This window comes from Rhinatrema bivittatum, chromosome 8 (assembly GCF_901001135.1).
Source record: "Rhinatrema bivittatum chromosome 8, aRhiBiv1.1, whole genome shotgun sequence".
NCBI classification, from domain to species: domain Eukaryota; kingdom Metazoa; phylum Chordata; class Amphibia; order Gymnophiona; family Rhinatrematidae; genus Rhinatrema; species Rhinatrema bivittatum.
In genome coordinates, this window is record NC_042622.1 from 30,639,591 (window position 1) to 30,654,310 (window position 14,720).

The window sequence follows — 14,720 nt, forward strand, 5'->3', positions numbered from 1 at the left end:
GATGCTTTGGTGTCGGCTGTCGCCAAACGCACCACCATCCCGGTTGTAGGGGCCACAGCCATAAAGGATCTTCAAGATCACATGTTGGAAGTACATCTCAAAAGGATCTTTGAGGTGTTGGCTTTAGGTGTCTGGGCGACGGTTTGAAGCAATCTCATGCAGCGGGCAAGCCTCAGGTGGGTTCAACAACTACTCAGCACCCAGGACCTCCTGTCTGCAGAGGCCGAACAAGCAGAGCGGCTCGAAGGGACAATTGCATATGGGGCTGATGCCCTTTATGATTTCCTCTGGGTGCAGGCCAGGGCTATGGTCTCAGCGGCTCTTCTGGCTGCGTAACTGGACAGCGGACTCCTCTTCCAAGTCTCAGTTAGGCACTCTCCCCTTCAAGGGTGAGTTGCTTTTTGGGGAGGACTTGGAACAGCTTATTAAATCCTTAGGTGGTAATAAGGTTCATAAGCTGCTTGAGGACCGCCCTAACCAGTCGAAATCCTTTTTTCCTTCACACTTTCTATTCCAGGGTCAGCGCAGGTACAGCAATCCCCATGGATCCGCCGCCAAGTACTCGCAATGACATGAGGCAGGCCCTTTCCTTCGCTCCTGCCTTAGGTGGACATCTCTCCCTTTTTCTTGGGGAATGGGCCAAAATCACCACAGATCAGTGGGTCCTCTGCATGATCGCCAAAGGTTACGCGTTAGAATTTGCTCGGGATCTTTCCAACAGCCACCTAATCTCTCCATGGTACAGTCTAAAATGGCCAGTGGTGTGCCAGACTCTCAACAGGCTCCTCGAACTCTGGGCCATAGTTCCTGTTCGTCCAGAGGAACAGGGATCCGGCCACTATTCCATCTACTTCATCGTCCCCAAGAAGGACGGTTCCTTCCAACCGATTCTGGACCTCAAGAGAGTCAACCGGGTGCTTAAGGTTCCCTATTTTCGGATGGAAACCCTGAGGGCGGTCTTTGCGGTGGTTCACTCCGGCGAGTTCCTGGCTTCGTTCAACCTCACAGAAGCTTACTTTCACATCCCGATTTGCAAGGAGCACTAGAAGTATCTTCACTTCAACATACTGGGCCAGCATTTGCAGTTCCAAGCTCTCCCGTTCGGGCTCGCTTCTGCCCCTCGCACGTTCATCAAGGTGATGGTGGTGGTGGCGGACTTTCTCTGGAGGGAGGGGGTCTCGGTCCATCCCTATCTGGACGATTGGCTCATCCGGGCGAAGTCTGAGCAGCTCTGTGTGATGGCAGTCAGTCGGGTGGTATCTATGCTCACCTTCCTCGGGTGGATAGTCATCTACTCCAAGAGCAACCTCTGGCCCTCTCAAGTTCTGGAATTTCTGGGAGCTCGCTTCGACACTTGCGTGTCCAAGGTCTCCCTGCCCGAGGTCCATGCACTCAAGCTCATGCAGCAGGTACAGCATCTCTTATCTCTGTCGATACCCACGGCCTGGGATTACCTTCAAGTTCTGGGCTCTATGGCTTCCACTATAGATCTGGTACCCTGGGCATTTGCGCATAAGCTTTCTGCAAAGGACGCATTACTGGCCCGTTGGAAGCCGGTCTCTGAGAAGTTTCGGGCGCCCCTACCACTTCCCGAGTCTACCATCATCAGCATACAGTGGTGGCTCTCTCGACCTCCTGTCGAGGGGCATGGCTCTGGAGACTCCCCAGTAGATTGTCGTGACAATGGATGCCAGCCTCTCTGGCTGGGGAGCGGTTTGTCAGTCTCAATCGATGCATGGCTCTTGGTCTCCAATCCAGTCCAAATGGCACATCAATCGTCTGGAGGCCCGGGCGGTTTGACTGGCACTCAAGGGCTTCCTTCCCTTGATCCGTCGCAAAGCGGTGAGAGTCCTCTCCGACAATGCCACCATGATAGCTTACATCAATCGCCAGGGGGGAACCAGGAGTCGCCTGGTAGCCCTGGAGACCAGCCTATTGTTCACTTAGGCGGATCGCCATTTATTTATTTATTTGTTGGCTTTTTTTATACCGACATTCGTGGGTACATCATGCCGGTTTACATTGTAATTGCTAAACAAGTGGAGAAAATACAAATAACAGGATGGGGGAGCGGGAGCAGCGGAGAAGAGAGGAGAGAAAGCAAGAGCTAGAAAGATAGGTAGAAGGAGCGAAATTGATAGGAAGAGAACTGCGAACTGTAAAAGTATTATATATATACATGAGATAAAAAATGTACATGTTATAAAGGGAAAATCGGTATATGTACATGTTGTTATATTGATGGATACATGAGATACATGAGAGTACATGAAGGATTCATGGATAAATGGAACATATATAAGTAAATATACAGGATAGATTTAAAATATACATATTGTTGAATGGGGGCTACACCTGGAAGCGTAAATAACTAGAGCAAACAACTGGGGATTGAGGGGTCAAGGGAAACGGACAAAGGGAGGGTCGAGGGAAAGCGGACGAAGGGGACCGCCTGGCAGCTTCCCACATTGCAGGAAAGGAGAATGTTCAAGCTGTCAGCATCTTGACCCCGGAGAGTGGGAGCTGTCAGACAAGGCGATGGATCTAGTTGTCCGCAGGTGGGAGGACCCCACTTGGACTTGATGGCCACCCTGAAGAACGTGAAGGCTCCTCGGTTTTTCAGTCGTAGGAGAGAACACTGCTCAGAGGGCATGGATGCTCTGGTCCTGCTCTGGCCCAGCAATGTCCTCCTTTACGTATTCCCTCCTTGGCCTCTGGTGGGAAAAGTTCTCAGAAGGATAGAACTTCACCACGGGCCGGCCATTCTCATAGCGCCAGAGTGGCCTTGGAGACCGTGGTTTGCGGATCTTGTGAATCTCGCGTCAGACGGCCCTCTTCGTCTCGCTCACCTCCACAACCTCCTGTGACAAGGTCCAGTATTTTTAGATCAGGCAGATCGCTTTTCTCTTGCGGCCTGGCTTTTGAGCGGCGGCGGCTGAGGAAGAGGGGCTACAAAGAGGAAGTGACTTCCATGCTGTTATGGGCCCGTAAAACCTCGACGTCTCTTTCTTGTGTTCGGGTTTGGAGGGTTTTTGATAATATGTGTGTGGAGGCTGGGGTATCGACGCGCAGGGCCCTGGTCTCTCTGGTTCTTTCCTTCCTTCAGAACAGGCTCTATAAAAGGTTGTCTTTCAACTCCTTGTGGGTTCAGGTTTCAGCTCTTGGCTCCCTCTTGGGCAGGCTGGATGGTTACTCTGTGGCTGCCCATCCAGTTGTCGTTCGATTTCTTAAGGGGGCTAAGCATTTGAAATCGCTGGTCAGGGCTACTTACCCATCTTGGAATCTTAACCTGGTCTTACGGGTTCTCTGTGTGGCACCTTTTGAACCCCTCAGTTGGGCCATGCTCAAGGACCTCACGCTTAAGACTGTGTTCCTCGTGGCTATTTGCTCGGCCAGGAGTGTTTCCAAGCTGCAGTGTTTCTCTGATTCGGGGGTTTCTCTAAAGACAGTCCCCTCTTTTCTGCCAAAGATAGTTTCCTCCTTTCATGTCAATCGGTGGAGCTCCCTGCCTTTTCTCCGGAGGATATTGCTGGCACGTCGGGTGCTGATCTCAGACGCTTGGATGTTAAGCATGTTCTCCTTCAGTACATGCAGGTTACTAATAATTTCAGTCTCTGATCATCTCTTTGTTTTATGGAGTGGTCCTCATAAAGATCAGAAGGCCTCTAAAGCCACCATTGCTCGCTGGCTAAAGCAGGCGATTGCATCGGTGTCTCTTTGTCAGGGCCGGCCAGTTCCCGAGGGACTAAAAGCCCATTCTCTGCATTCGCAGGCTACTTCTTGGGCAGAGAGCCAGTTGGTTTCTCCTCAGGAAATTTGCAGAGCAGCTACCTGGAAATCTATGCATACTTTTGCTCGGCATTATTGTCTTGACGTTCAGGCGCCAGTTTTTGGTTCTTTTGGCAGACGTGTGCTCCGAGCGGGACTGTCTCGGTCCCACCCTACTTAAGGAAGCTTAGGTACATCCCACTGTCTGGACTGATCCGGGTACGTACAGGGAAAGGGAAATTGGTTCTTACCTGCTAATTTTCGTTCCTGTCGTACCACGGATCAGTCCAGACTCCCTCCCATTTTTTTTTCTTTTGTCAGTCCGCTCGTAGTTTTTCCTTTTCAGCTCTGGAGAATGCCTTCTTCCTTGCAGAACTTTGATGTAACATGATGATTTGGCACCGGATGTATCTAACACATAGACAAGAGCTGATTTTTCTTGCACTGTTCAATGTTCTTATTATATTAGCCTTGTTGGCTTTGTTACTTGCTTGATCTTATTCTGGTTCTATTTGCGTTTGTTTTTTCTGCTTTGATATTGCTCATACTGAAGGCTGCAGGGTGAGCGCTGTTCTTATATGGTATGCCCTTTCAGTTTTTCTCTGGCTCCATCTGCTGGACATGAGGCTCAACCCACTGTCTGGGACTGATCCGTGGTACTACAGGGGCGAAAATTAGCAGGTAAGAACCAATTTTCCTATTTCCTTTACAATATGTTCCACTCCCTGTGCTGTCTTACAGCTTAACCCCAGTGCTTGCTAAGGTAGAGCTGTGCTTGTCAAAGGCTGCCTGCATGTATTTTAATTTTATGATGAAATTGTGGCTGCCTTGCCCAACATTTCCATGTTCACCACACCCCACAAGGAGGAGCTATTGCATAATTTTCAGTACAAGGAAAATTCGAAAGTAATCCTGTGACTAAAGAATACAGAGACTCTATTTTTTGGGAGAACCACAAGCATGGAAAAATAATTGTTTGTATCCTAAGGGATTTTCCTGTGCGTCTAAATGCATGTGTGTGTATATATATGTATATAGGTGATAATAGAAGGCTAAAGTACCTCTATTTCCCAATGTTATTAGTGCAAAAAAAAATTTTTTTTTGTTATTTCAATGACCTCATACCAGGCTTCAATAGTGCAATGTTTGCACAATCATTTAGCCATTATGTGCAGGATAGCATATGTTATTTTCTGCTGCCACGCTCTGTTTTAATCATTGGTCATTCAAATATTTTTGTTTGCCATTAGTGATAATACACCATATGATATGAATAAAATCAAGTATTGAAATTATTGCATTGTCCTTTCTTTTCCATGACACAATTTAAGTGACATTTTTTTTGTATATCATTGTTATAATTCTGCATTGTTATATACAAAATTTGAACTAAGTATCACTAATGGCAAACAAAAATATTTGAATGACCAATGGTTAAAACAGAGCGTGGCAGCAGAAAATAACATATGCTATCCCGCACTTAATGGCTAAATGATTGTGCAAACATTGCACTATTGAAGCCTGGTATGAGGTCATTGAAATAACAACAAATGTTTTTTTGCACTAATAACTTTGGGAAATAGAGGTACTTTAGCCTTCTATTATCACCTATCTTTTTATGACAAATACCTCGTTAAAAATTGTGAGAAGAATTTTTACTATATACTTATATACACATGCTTTTTTATTTATTTATTGAACTTAATACTTTGACTGGTCCACTTACTCCTGTTCCTTAGGGCTTTCCGCTCAATCAGAACTTACCCTACCTAAAGCTACAGGCTCCTCTCTTTATACACACAGTACTGCTTTAAAAACAAACAAAAGATGTCACATTGTACCTAGCCATCAACATCCATTCTTCACGAGCTATTTTAAAGTCTGGGACTGAATTACTCTCAGGTCGATCCAGTAAAGTGTGCTCCGTCGGAGCGCACTGTCACCCTGCTCTGGACGCGTGTTTTCCCTTACCCCTTATTCAGTAAGGGGAGGAAAACACGCGGCCCACCCGCGGCACCTAATAGCGCCCTCAACATGCAAATGCATGTTGATGGCCCTATTAGGTATTCCCGAGCGATCCAGTAAGTAAAATGTGCAGCCAAGCCGCACATTTTACTCTAAGAAATTAGCGCCGCCCAAAGGTCGGCACTAATTTCTTCCGGCGCTAGGGAAGTGCACAGAAAAGCAGTAAAAACTGCTTTTCTGTGCACCCTCCGACTTAATATCATAGCGATATTAAGTCGGAGGTCCCCAAAAGTAAAAAAAAGTAAAAAAAAAAAAAAATAAATAAAAAATTTTGAATTCGGCCCGCGGCTGTCGGGCCGAAAACCGGACGCTCAATTTTGCCGGCGTCCGGTTTCCGAGCCCGTGGCTGTCAGCGGGCTCGAGAACCGACGCCGGCAAAATTGAGCGTCGGCTGTCAAACCCGCTGACAGCCGCCGCTCCAGGCCAAAAGGAGGCGCCAGGGACGCGCTAGTGTCCCTAGCGCCTCCTTTTCCTCGTTTGCACCGCGTCGCCTAATTTAAATACTGGATCGCGCGCACCGGCGAGGGGCCGGTGCGCGCGCCGGGAGAGCGGGCGTTAGTCCGCTCTCCCACGGACTTTACTGGATCGGGCTGTCTGTTTGTATCTCCTTGGATATTGATGATTTAATATTTGGAGTGCAGTTATTTGCTCCTTTTGTTTGTGTTTTACATTGTACCTAGCAATATTTTAAAAACCTGGCTGTTTATGAGCCAGTTCTGCAGAATGTTGCTAGGTAGGAGCATATGTAAAGCGGGAACCTGTTTATCGTGTGCGGCGAAACAGCCGCAGTGTTAGCGCGGCTGATAACTACAACCTCAAATTTGCGTTATGGACTGCGCTACGGGCCAGAAAAGGATTATTGCCATCCACGATAGTCCCAGACAGCCTGTTTCAGGCAGAGAGAGAGAGAGAGAGACTTACTATAGTGCCTATGCCCTACATAGGTATTTGAATCCCTATGGGAGGGCTACCTACTAACTCGGGGTGGGGATTAGGTATGAGCGTCGGGGGTTGGGGGCCACTTTCGCATTCCACATGAGACCTACGGACAGAACAGTGGTCTCTAGTGCAGATTTGCTGGCCGTCGGAGTGAGGACGCTCACTCCAAGAAGTGGTTTGGGCAACGTTCTCTCTACCTAGCTTGATGGACACTCTACCTGGGCAACAACATGCTAGGTGGAGAGAATGTTGCCCAAATCTCCTCTTGGAGTGAGCGTCCTCACTCCGACGGCCAGCAAATCTGCACTAGAGACCACTGTTCTGTCTGTAGGTCTCATGTGAAATGCGAAAGTGGCCCCCAACCCCCGACGCTCATACCTAATCCCCACCCCGAGTTAGTAGGTAGCCCTCCCATAGGGATTCAAATACCTATGTAGGACATAGGCACTATAGTAAGTCTCTCTCTCTCTCTCTCTCTCTCTCTCTCTCTCTCTCTCTCTCTCTCTCTCTCTCTCTCTCTCTCTCTCTCTCTCTCTCTCTCTCTCTTGCGCAAAAACTGTAACCTAACTAACATTATCTAGTGGTTTCATGCTAACTTTTTTTTTTCTCCTTGCTTTAGCATTGTGCATGTTGTGCTTGGATATGGACTCACTTTTTCTTATAATTATGACTTCCAGAATGAGTAAATTAGAGATGGGAAGTGGTGCTGTTGGCTGCCATGGTGGAGAGACCTTTTTATTACAGCAAGAAATGCCTTCTTGAAACACCCAGTCATGCTTTGCTGTAACGAACTGTCTCGGTGCAGCCACCTCACTGGCACAGTTGAGATAGAGAAAGAGGAGCACATTACAATACAGCCCAGTAAAGATAGAATAACCTGAATTAAAAAAAAAAACTAACTCTGTATTATGGTACACTTCTGTCTTTCTATTAAGAAATTATACTGCCTTACACATTCTCTTGGCAACAACCTGTAAGTTTGTGAGAATAAACATAATGCTGCATTCAAAGTACTTTGTAGTATAGTATGCATTGATTAGCTATGATATACAGTACAAAAGATTTTTGCATGGGTATGTCACAGATCCAAATGTTTGGATCTGTGCTTATCAGTCATATTAAGCTAGATATTACATAGCAATTCATTGCATCACTCTAGAAGTCCTGGCTGTCATCCTCAGCCTGCTGAACAGCCCGAGATGTGTGAACCAAATTAAGATGCAAGGCAAGGGTCACATAGGCCCCCTGTGAAATATGTTGATTTTATTTATTTATTTAGAAACTTTATTTATACCAAATCACACTACTGGGGACTACACCCTCACATTACCATAATGTGTAAATTATTAGATGGTGAAAAGATGGGAATACAACTTTATATGGGTAAGATACATTTTTATATCTGTATTAAACAGCTTTGGTGCACATCATGTAAAGTGTCTTCTTTTGCAATCCTAAACAGAGCTGGGTATTTGACTCTGTATGGCAATGAATCAGTGGATTATACCGATCCTACTTTTCAAACCAAGGACCGAGAACTGTCTGCTGAAGTCTTTAATGAATTTTACCGACTGGATCGGCTATTGATGAGGCTTGCACGCTCCATGTTGTCAACTGGTTAGTTTTAAACATGAAAAATATTTCTTATATGCAATTGCTGGTGGATGTTGCAGGGGCACTGATGAGAAACTATAATGAGAAATATAAAAAAGATAAACATACGTTACCCCAACCAGCTATACCCATAATCCCCTTATAAGTATTCAATCCCTTATATAGCTACCTCACCTCTTGTAAATAACAGTTCATGTATAATATATAACCCAAGTTATACCAATGTTTCTACCCTAGTTTACGAAATTATATATATTTATTCTATGTTCTACTTTTTTTGTAAAGGGCATGCCCATTATTGTAGTCTGCCTCTGTTGTTCCATGTAAACCGGTACGATGTGCAAACGGCTATTGGTATATAAAAATGTAAAAATAAATAAATAAATAAATAAAGACCCTGATATAAGTAAGACTTTTCTCAAAAATCATGCCCAAAGAGGTGTGTGGGGTTTTTTCTATTTTTGTTAGTTTTTTTTTTAACTGATGTATGAAAAGCTGCAGTGTTCAATTACTTTGAGCTAGGCTTCTAGAAGATGGAAATTATGGTTATGAATAAGAAATGAAGTTATGTTTTTGTACTGCAGATGGCATTATTGCAAAGAATTTTCTGCAATCAACAGAAAATAGGATTTTTAAAAATATTTTGGGCATGTGCTTACTTTTTTTTTTTTTTTTTGTCACGGTTTTGGAGCTGACCCATTTTGGAGACAAGCTGATGTCTTAAGTGTCGGGCACCGTGTAACAGTATTATTTAAAAATTTTTTATTTTTTTTAATTACAGAAGAAAAAAGAGAGGTGAGCGGCATCAGAGTGCGCCTCTGGGAACTGCTGTCTGTCAAGAAACTGAATGCCAGAGCTAACAGAAGCTCTTGGCTGGAGAGCTACCAGCGCCACCTAGAGGAACTGGGGGTTGATGAGGCCATGCAGTCCAGAGCCTTCCTGTTACAGCTGTGGGCCACACAGGTTAGACAAGAAAATAAACCCCCCCTATTGAGGCGATATCGACAGCCCTGTGCCGCAGATATTGATTTTATGGTGACATGCATTTCTGTCTAAGGGGGCAGGGGGTTTGAGGAAAAGTATTATTTATTTATTTTATTTATTTTGAACTTTTTCTCCCTCTGAGGATCTTCAATTTTAAAGGCTCTTTCTCTTCTGAATTTCCCCCATCTCGGCGTTTCTCAAGCCGGTCCTGGTATGTCCCCTGGCCCGTCTAGTTTTTAGTACAGGAAGTCCTCGGTGGCGTTTCGAATTACAATTCAGAGTTGCAAGCTTTCTAAATTGACAAGAATTATCCAACTTAACTACACTTGTTTCGTCTCTTAAGACGTACGAGAGTCTCCCAGCAGGTGCACATTGGTGTGCTCATGAGCCCTGATGAGGTGGTGTTAGGAAGAGTACCAAGGAACTTCCTCACCTCAGAAGTGTCAGTGCAGTCTCCTGTAGGCTTGCCTTGGCACTTTCCTCTTCAGACAAATAAAGGTAATGCTTTAAAATGCATCTATGCTTTTTTTAGTACTATATGTTACTAAATTCCTGGTTATTTTTTTATATGGGGCCCTGATTCTGGAATCAATCCCCCCTTTATAACATTTTTCTTACGGGACAATCTGTTTCGACTTACAAAGTTTCAACTTAAAACACACTTTTCAGGAACCAAACAAAATCTGAGGACTTCCTGCATATCCATAATGAGCATGCATGAGGTAGATTTTGCATGCAATGGGGGCAGTGCTTGCAGCTATATCTTTATGCATGTTCATTAGTTTACATGATATCCACAAAAGACTCTCTAATGTTCCACTGTGCAGAGCAGTGTTTTCAATTCACAACTTTATCAGACCACATTTTGATGTGCAAATCCGCTAAACTTAATCTTCCATGGAATTCAGTGAAGGCACTTTTTGGTGAAACTGTATATGAAACCCGTGCTAAGCCAAATAATATTTGTGCAGGAGCTAAGAAGGCACACAGACCTGTAGAAGAGAGAGGATATTCGTATAGCCAGGGCCGGATTTACCTCTTTTTGGGTCCCCCTCCCCTCCACCAGTGATGTGATGCTCCTCGCCTTCCCTCCCACCCCCCAGAAAGAGGATCCATCTCTGAATAGGCAGGCACTTTCTCAAACGCGCGCTGCTCAGCCTCAGCAGCATTGTCTTGTTGGACCTGCCCCCCAACCCCCACGCTTAAAAGGTGCAGGGGCGGGCCGGCGACTGTTCTGAATCCTGCAGGCCTGCGCATGCACCTAAAAGGGGGGTCTGGCTCAATGGGATGTTGGTGCTCGGGCTCAGCGGTGCTTGGAAGAAACTGCCACAGGGAGGCAGGAAGTCGGACTCCCCTAAGCAGCTGCTTAAGCTGCCTGCTAGGAAATCCAGACCTGCTTGTAGTATAAGATCTCGCATAGGAATAAAAGCTAAAAATAAAGACAGCCACCTTAATCGTATTTCCCAGGAAATCCCCCCCCCCCCCCACACCATACTGGTGTAGCTGAGGTGCCACGGTTGTAGTCCACCGTCGGTGATGGCCTACTAATTGCCACGCTCCTTTCAGCAGTGAACGCCCACCACTGGTGTCGCACGATGACGGATTGAGGCTGCTGACCTCTCTAGTTGGAGTAACTAAATAAAGCAGTGTCCAAGCAGGTTTAGCTTTCTTCAAAACCAACTGGCTTTATTTACACAGCATGATTGGCCTGAAGTTGTACCATCACAGTTCTCGATCCTCGTGTTTAGATCACGTCAATCATTTTTCTTCACATTATCAGCAGATGTTAGTCCTTTTTAATCACTTTCAAATAATCTTTGCCAGGGTTCCTCAGAACCTGCACTCTCACATCTTCTAATACTTTGCAACTATGCTCTTCAGTAGAGATTTCTCCCAACTGGAGTTGTCAGAAGAGTTTTGCACAAAGTCTTCTCCGGGAGCCACTGAGGTACTCTAGCAGAGAGCCGGGTCTCCAGTGATACTCTCTGCACTCAACTGACACATCATGCGGCTGCTCTCACTCTCCCACACAACACAACTTGTATAACTTTGAGCATCCTCAGTCTGCACCACACCCCCCAACCCCCAGGGCCAAACCATGATCACTTCTCTGCATGGGGATGTCTGGAATGTACCACATGATTAGCAGCCAAGTATTACGCTGGAATAGAGTTCTGTAGAAAGTCCTGCACAGGTTTTGGCTAAGTGTCTGTTTTAAAGATCACCTGAAGTGTTCTTATCTTCCAGGCTGCCTTCTCTTTCTCTTATCTATCCTGAAAGAGAAGGCAGCCTGGAAGATAAGAACTTCAGGTGATCTTTAAAACAGACACTTAGCCAAAACCTGTGCAGGACTTTCTACAGATCTCTATATCTCTCTCTATAAGATTTGCCACTCTGTAGGATATTGCTATGCATACCAAATAGACAGCCCGATACTGTAAAACCGCGGGAGAGCGGACGAACGCTCGCTCTCCCGGCGCACGCACCGGCCCTTCGCCGGTGCGAGCTATCCAGTATGCTCCAGCATGCAAATTAGGCGACGCGGTGCAAACGAGGGAAAGGAGGCGCTAGGGACACTAGCGCGTCCCTAGCGCCTCCTTTTGGCCTGGAGCGGCGGCTGTCAGCGGGTCTGACAGCCGATGCTCAATTTTGCCGGCGTCGGTTCTCGAGCCCGCTGACAGCCACGGGCTCGGAAACCGGACGCCGGCAAAATTGAGCGTCCGGTTTTCGGCCCGACAGCCGCGGGCCAAATTCAAATTTTTTTTTTTTTTTTTTTACTTTTGGGGACCTCCGACTTAATATCGCTATGATATTAAGTCGGAGGGTGCACAGAAAAGCAGTTTTTACTGCTTTTCTGTGCACTTTCCTGGCGCCGGAAGAAATTAGCGCCGACCTTTGGGTCGGCGCTAATTTCTTAGAGTAAAATGTGCGGCTTGGCTGCACATTTTACTTACTGGATCCCGCGCGCATCCCTAATAGGGCCCTCAACATGCATTTGCATGTTGAGGGCGCTATTAGGTGCCGCGGGTGGGCCGCGTGTTTTCCTCCCCTTACTGAATAAGGGGTAAGGGAAAACACGCGTCCAGAGCAGGCTGACAGTGCGCTCCGACGGAGCACACTTTACTGTATCGACCTGAGAGTGAGGTGCAAGGAAAGAAAAACAAATCCCCCATCAGTTTTGCAATTTTTTTTTTTATGTAGATCCATGTTAGGAATTACAGTGTTGTTTCACTGCACTGAATTTTTGATTGTATTTATTTATAACTTATTTCAATGTACCAAATGATTTAAAGCTGGTTGCTAGATGTGCTGGTAGCAACCAGAAGAAATTGTAAATGGGACAATTTGCAGACTATGCACATTACGTTTTACTCGTCGCGTCTTTGCAGCCCGTTTTCAAAATGTACACGAGGACTTTTTTGCTTTGCAAATTGCAGCGGGTACAAAGTACCCACAGTCATTCACACCTGCTTTCCCTTGGGGCAGTTCTTTTTTCCATGTAAAATAAAAAAAAAAAACAATGCATGCAGATTTGAAAATGTAGTCTACGTGCATTATTTTCCATCCAATGCTGCTAAAGCTACGGGAGTACTTTTAGCTGGATTAAGGGTGGGTAGTTCTAAGTCAACCCTTTTATCCAGTAAACAGATTTTTAAAAACCTTCCTTCTCCATGTGTAAGTTTTATTCTGCTAGTCTGTTCTTGTTCTGGAGTCATGCAACCTAAACAGCCACTGGGTGCATGTGTACCTTTCGTCATATTAAGCTGAGGTCTGTGTGCTCCTGGCCAAGGCACTGCTTTCCAGAGAGAAGCAGTGGTTACTGCTTGGCATGCACTGTAGGCATTATCGCTTCAAATGTATCATCAAGAAAACAGGTTATCTGGATAAACAAAAAAAACGATTTATGTTTTTTCAATGGAATATTAAAATTTTCTATCTGAGGCAAAGAAATGAGGTCCATTTTAGGATTTCTGGTTGATTCAGAATTAAAATTTCTTAAGTATCTAATATATAGGGTCACTTATCAAAATGCGTTAGGGCCCTAACGTACGTTGCCAGTGTGATAAATATCACACGCAATCTAGCATGCAAATTTTGAGTGTGCAAGTGGGAGGAGTAAATGCAAATTAAGGTCTCCTACCACATTCCCCGATAAAAGCATAATAACACAGGATTTAACGTCAGAAATAACTACATCTTTTTTTTTTTTTTTTTTTGCATTAGGAAAAAAAGTTTTTATTACCGCGCACAATAAAATGATGCCTTCTATCAGACACACCTACCACTGCCTCCTGAGCAATGTTCCCTCTAATTTCTGACATGCTATGTGTGCAAAAATTTTGTTGTGTGCAACTTTTCTGAAACTTAATGTTGTGCACCCAAACTTACAACTCGGCCTACTGGAGTTAAAAAAGAAGTGAAGACCAAGTGAAATGTTAACATGTTTATATACTTCTTAATTAAAGAGGCTACTAAGGTATAGCAAGTAGAAAGCGTAACAGTTTATTTGTTTTATAGCATATATACTGGGTGACTGCGCCTCATAACTCAGTTCACAACTTCACAGTCCATAATATGTACATTTTTTTCCCTACGGTCTTTGACATTTGTCCATTCGTTATAGATTCTGTCAAGATCTATATTTCCGCCAGCTAGTTGATGGTTCTTCACACACATGATCATTTCCAAATTCTCCATTTGTAACCGATTCCGCGATTTGGTTTTCCTAGCATTCACTAAACTGAAGCCACGTTCACAGTCTACACTGGATGTCATGAATGTTCCTCCAATATCCATCAATACAGCGAGGTCTTTGAATTGTTCATTTTGAGTTACAAACGACAACGTAGATGACAAATTTGAAACAACTTTGTCTTTGATTTTCACAGCAACAACGAATTTGAAGTCATTGTATTGATCAACTACTGTTAACTCCTCAGGCAGAAACTCTTTATATTGAGCACAAAGTGATTTTATGTTATCAATTCTGAAATCAAAGTCACAATTGACAAGTGGTCCAATATCAAATGCAGCCCATGCCTGTACTTCCTCTTCTGGAAACCTTTCATCCAGATGGACACACAAGAGATTGATAAATGTGATCAGCGAGCTTGTGTCGACTGCACTATTGGTTGGTACCTGTAATAGTGCTTTAACACTTTGACTCCACTGAGGTGAGCTTGTTAGATATTAATTTCTGATCTTGTTCAGTTTGCCTCAAGCTAGATGGTGAGCTTCTAGAGTTGTTAAAGCCTTCTTCTGAAGAAGAAAAGTCAATGAAGCCAAATCTGATAGAACATCATTCAAAATTTCCAGAGCTACCCTAAACTCAGAAGTGCTCAGCTTCTTGAAACATTATTTGGAAATTGGGTCTTTTCCCCGCTCTTCCT

The 14,720-nt window shown here is 44.8% G+C and overlaps 1 protein-coding gene across 2 annotated transcripts in view; it reads left to right on the forward strand.

Annotated features, from left to right (window-relative positions):
- PTGIS (prostaglandin I2 synthase) overlaps positions 1-14,720 on the forward strand; it is a 76,261-nt gene that overhangs the window by 24,001 nt on the left and 37,540 nt on the right. For both annotated transcript variants that reach the window (XM_029612723.1, XM_029612721.1), the window contains 2 exons: positions 8,195-8,349; positions 9,128-9,309. In XM_029612723.1, the coding sequence (XP_029468583.1) occupies positions 8,195-8,349; positions 9,128-9,309 (337 nt within the window). The remainder of the gene's footprint in view (positions 1-8,194; positions 8,350-9,127; positions 9,310-14,720) is intronic.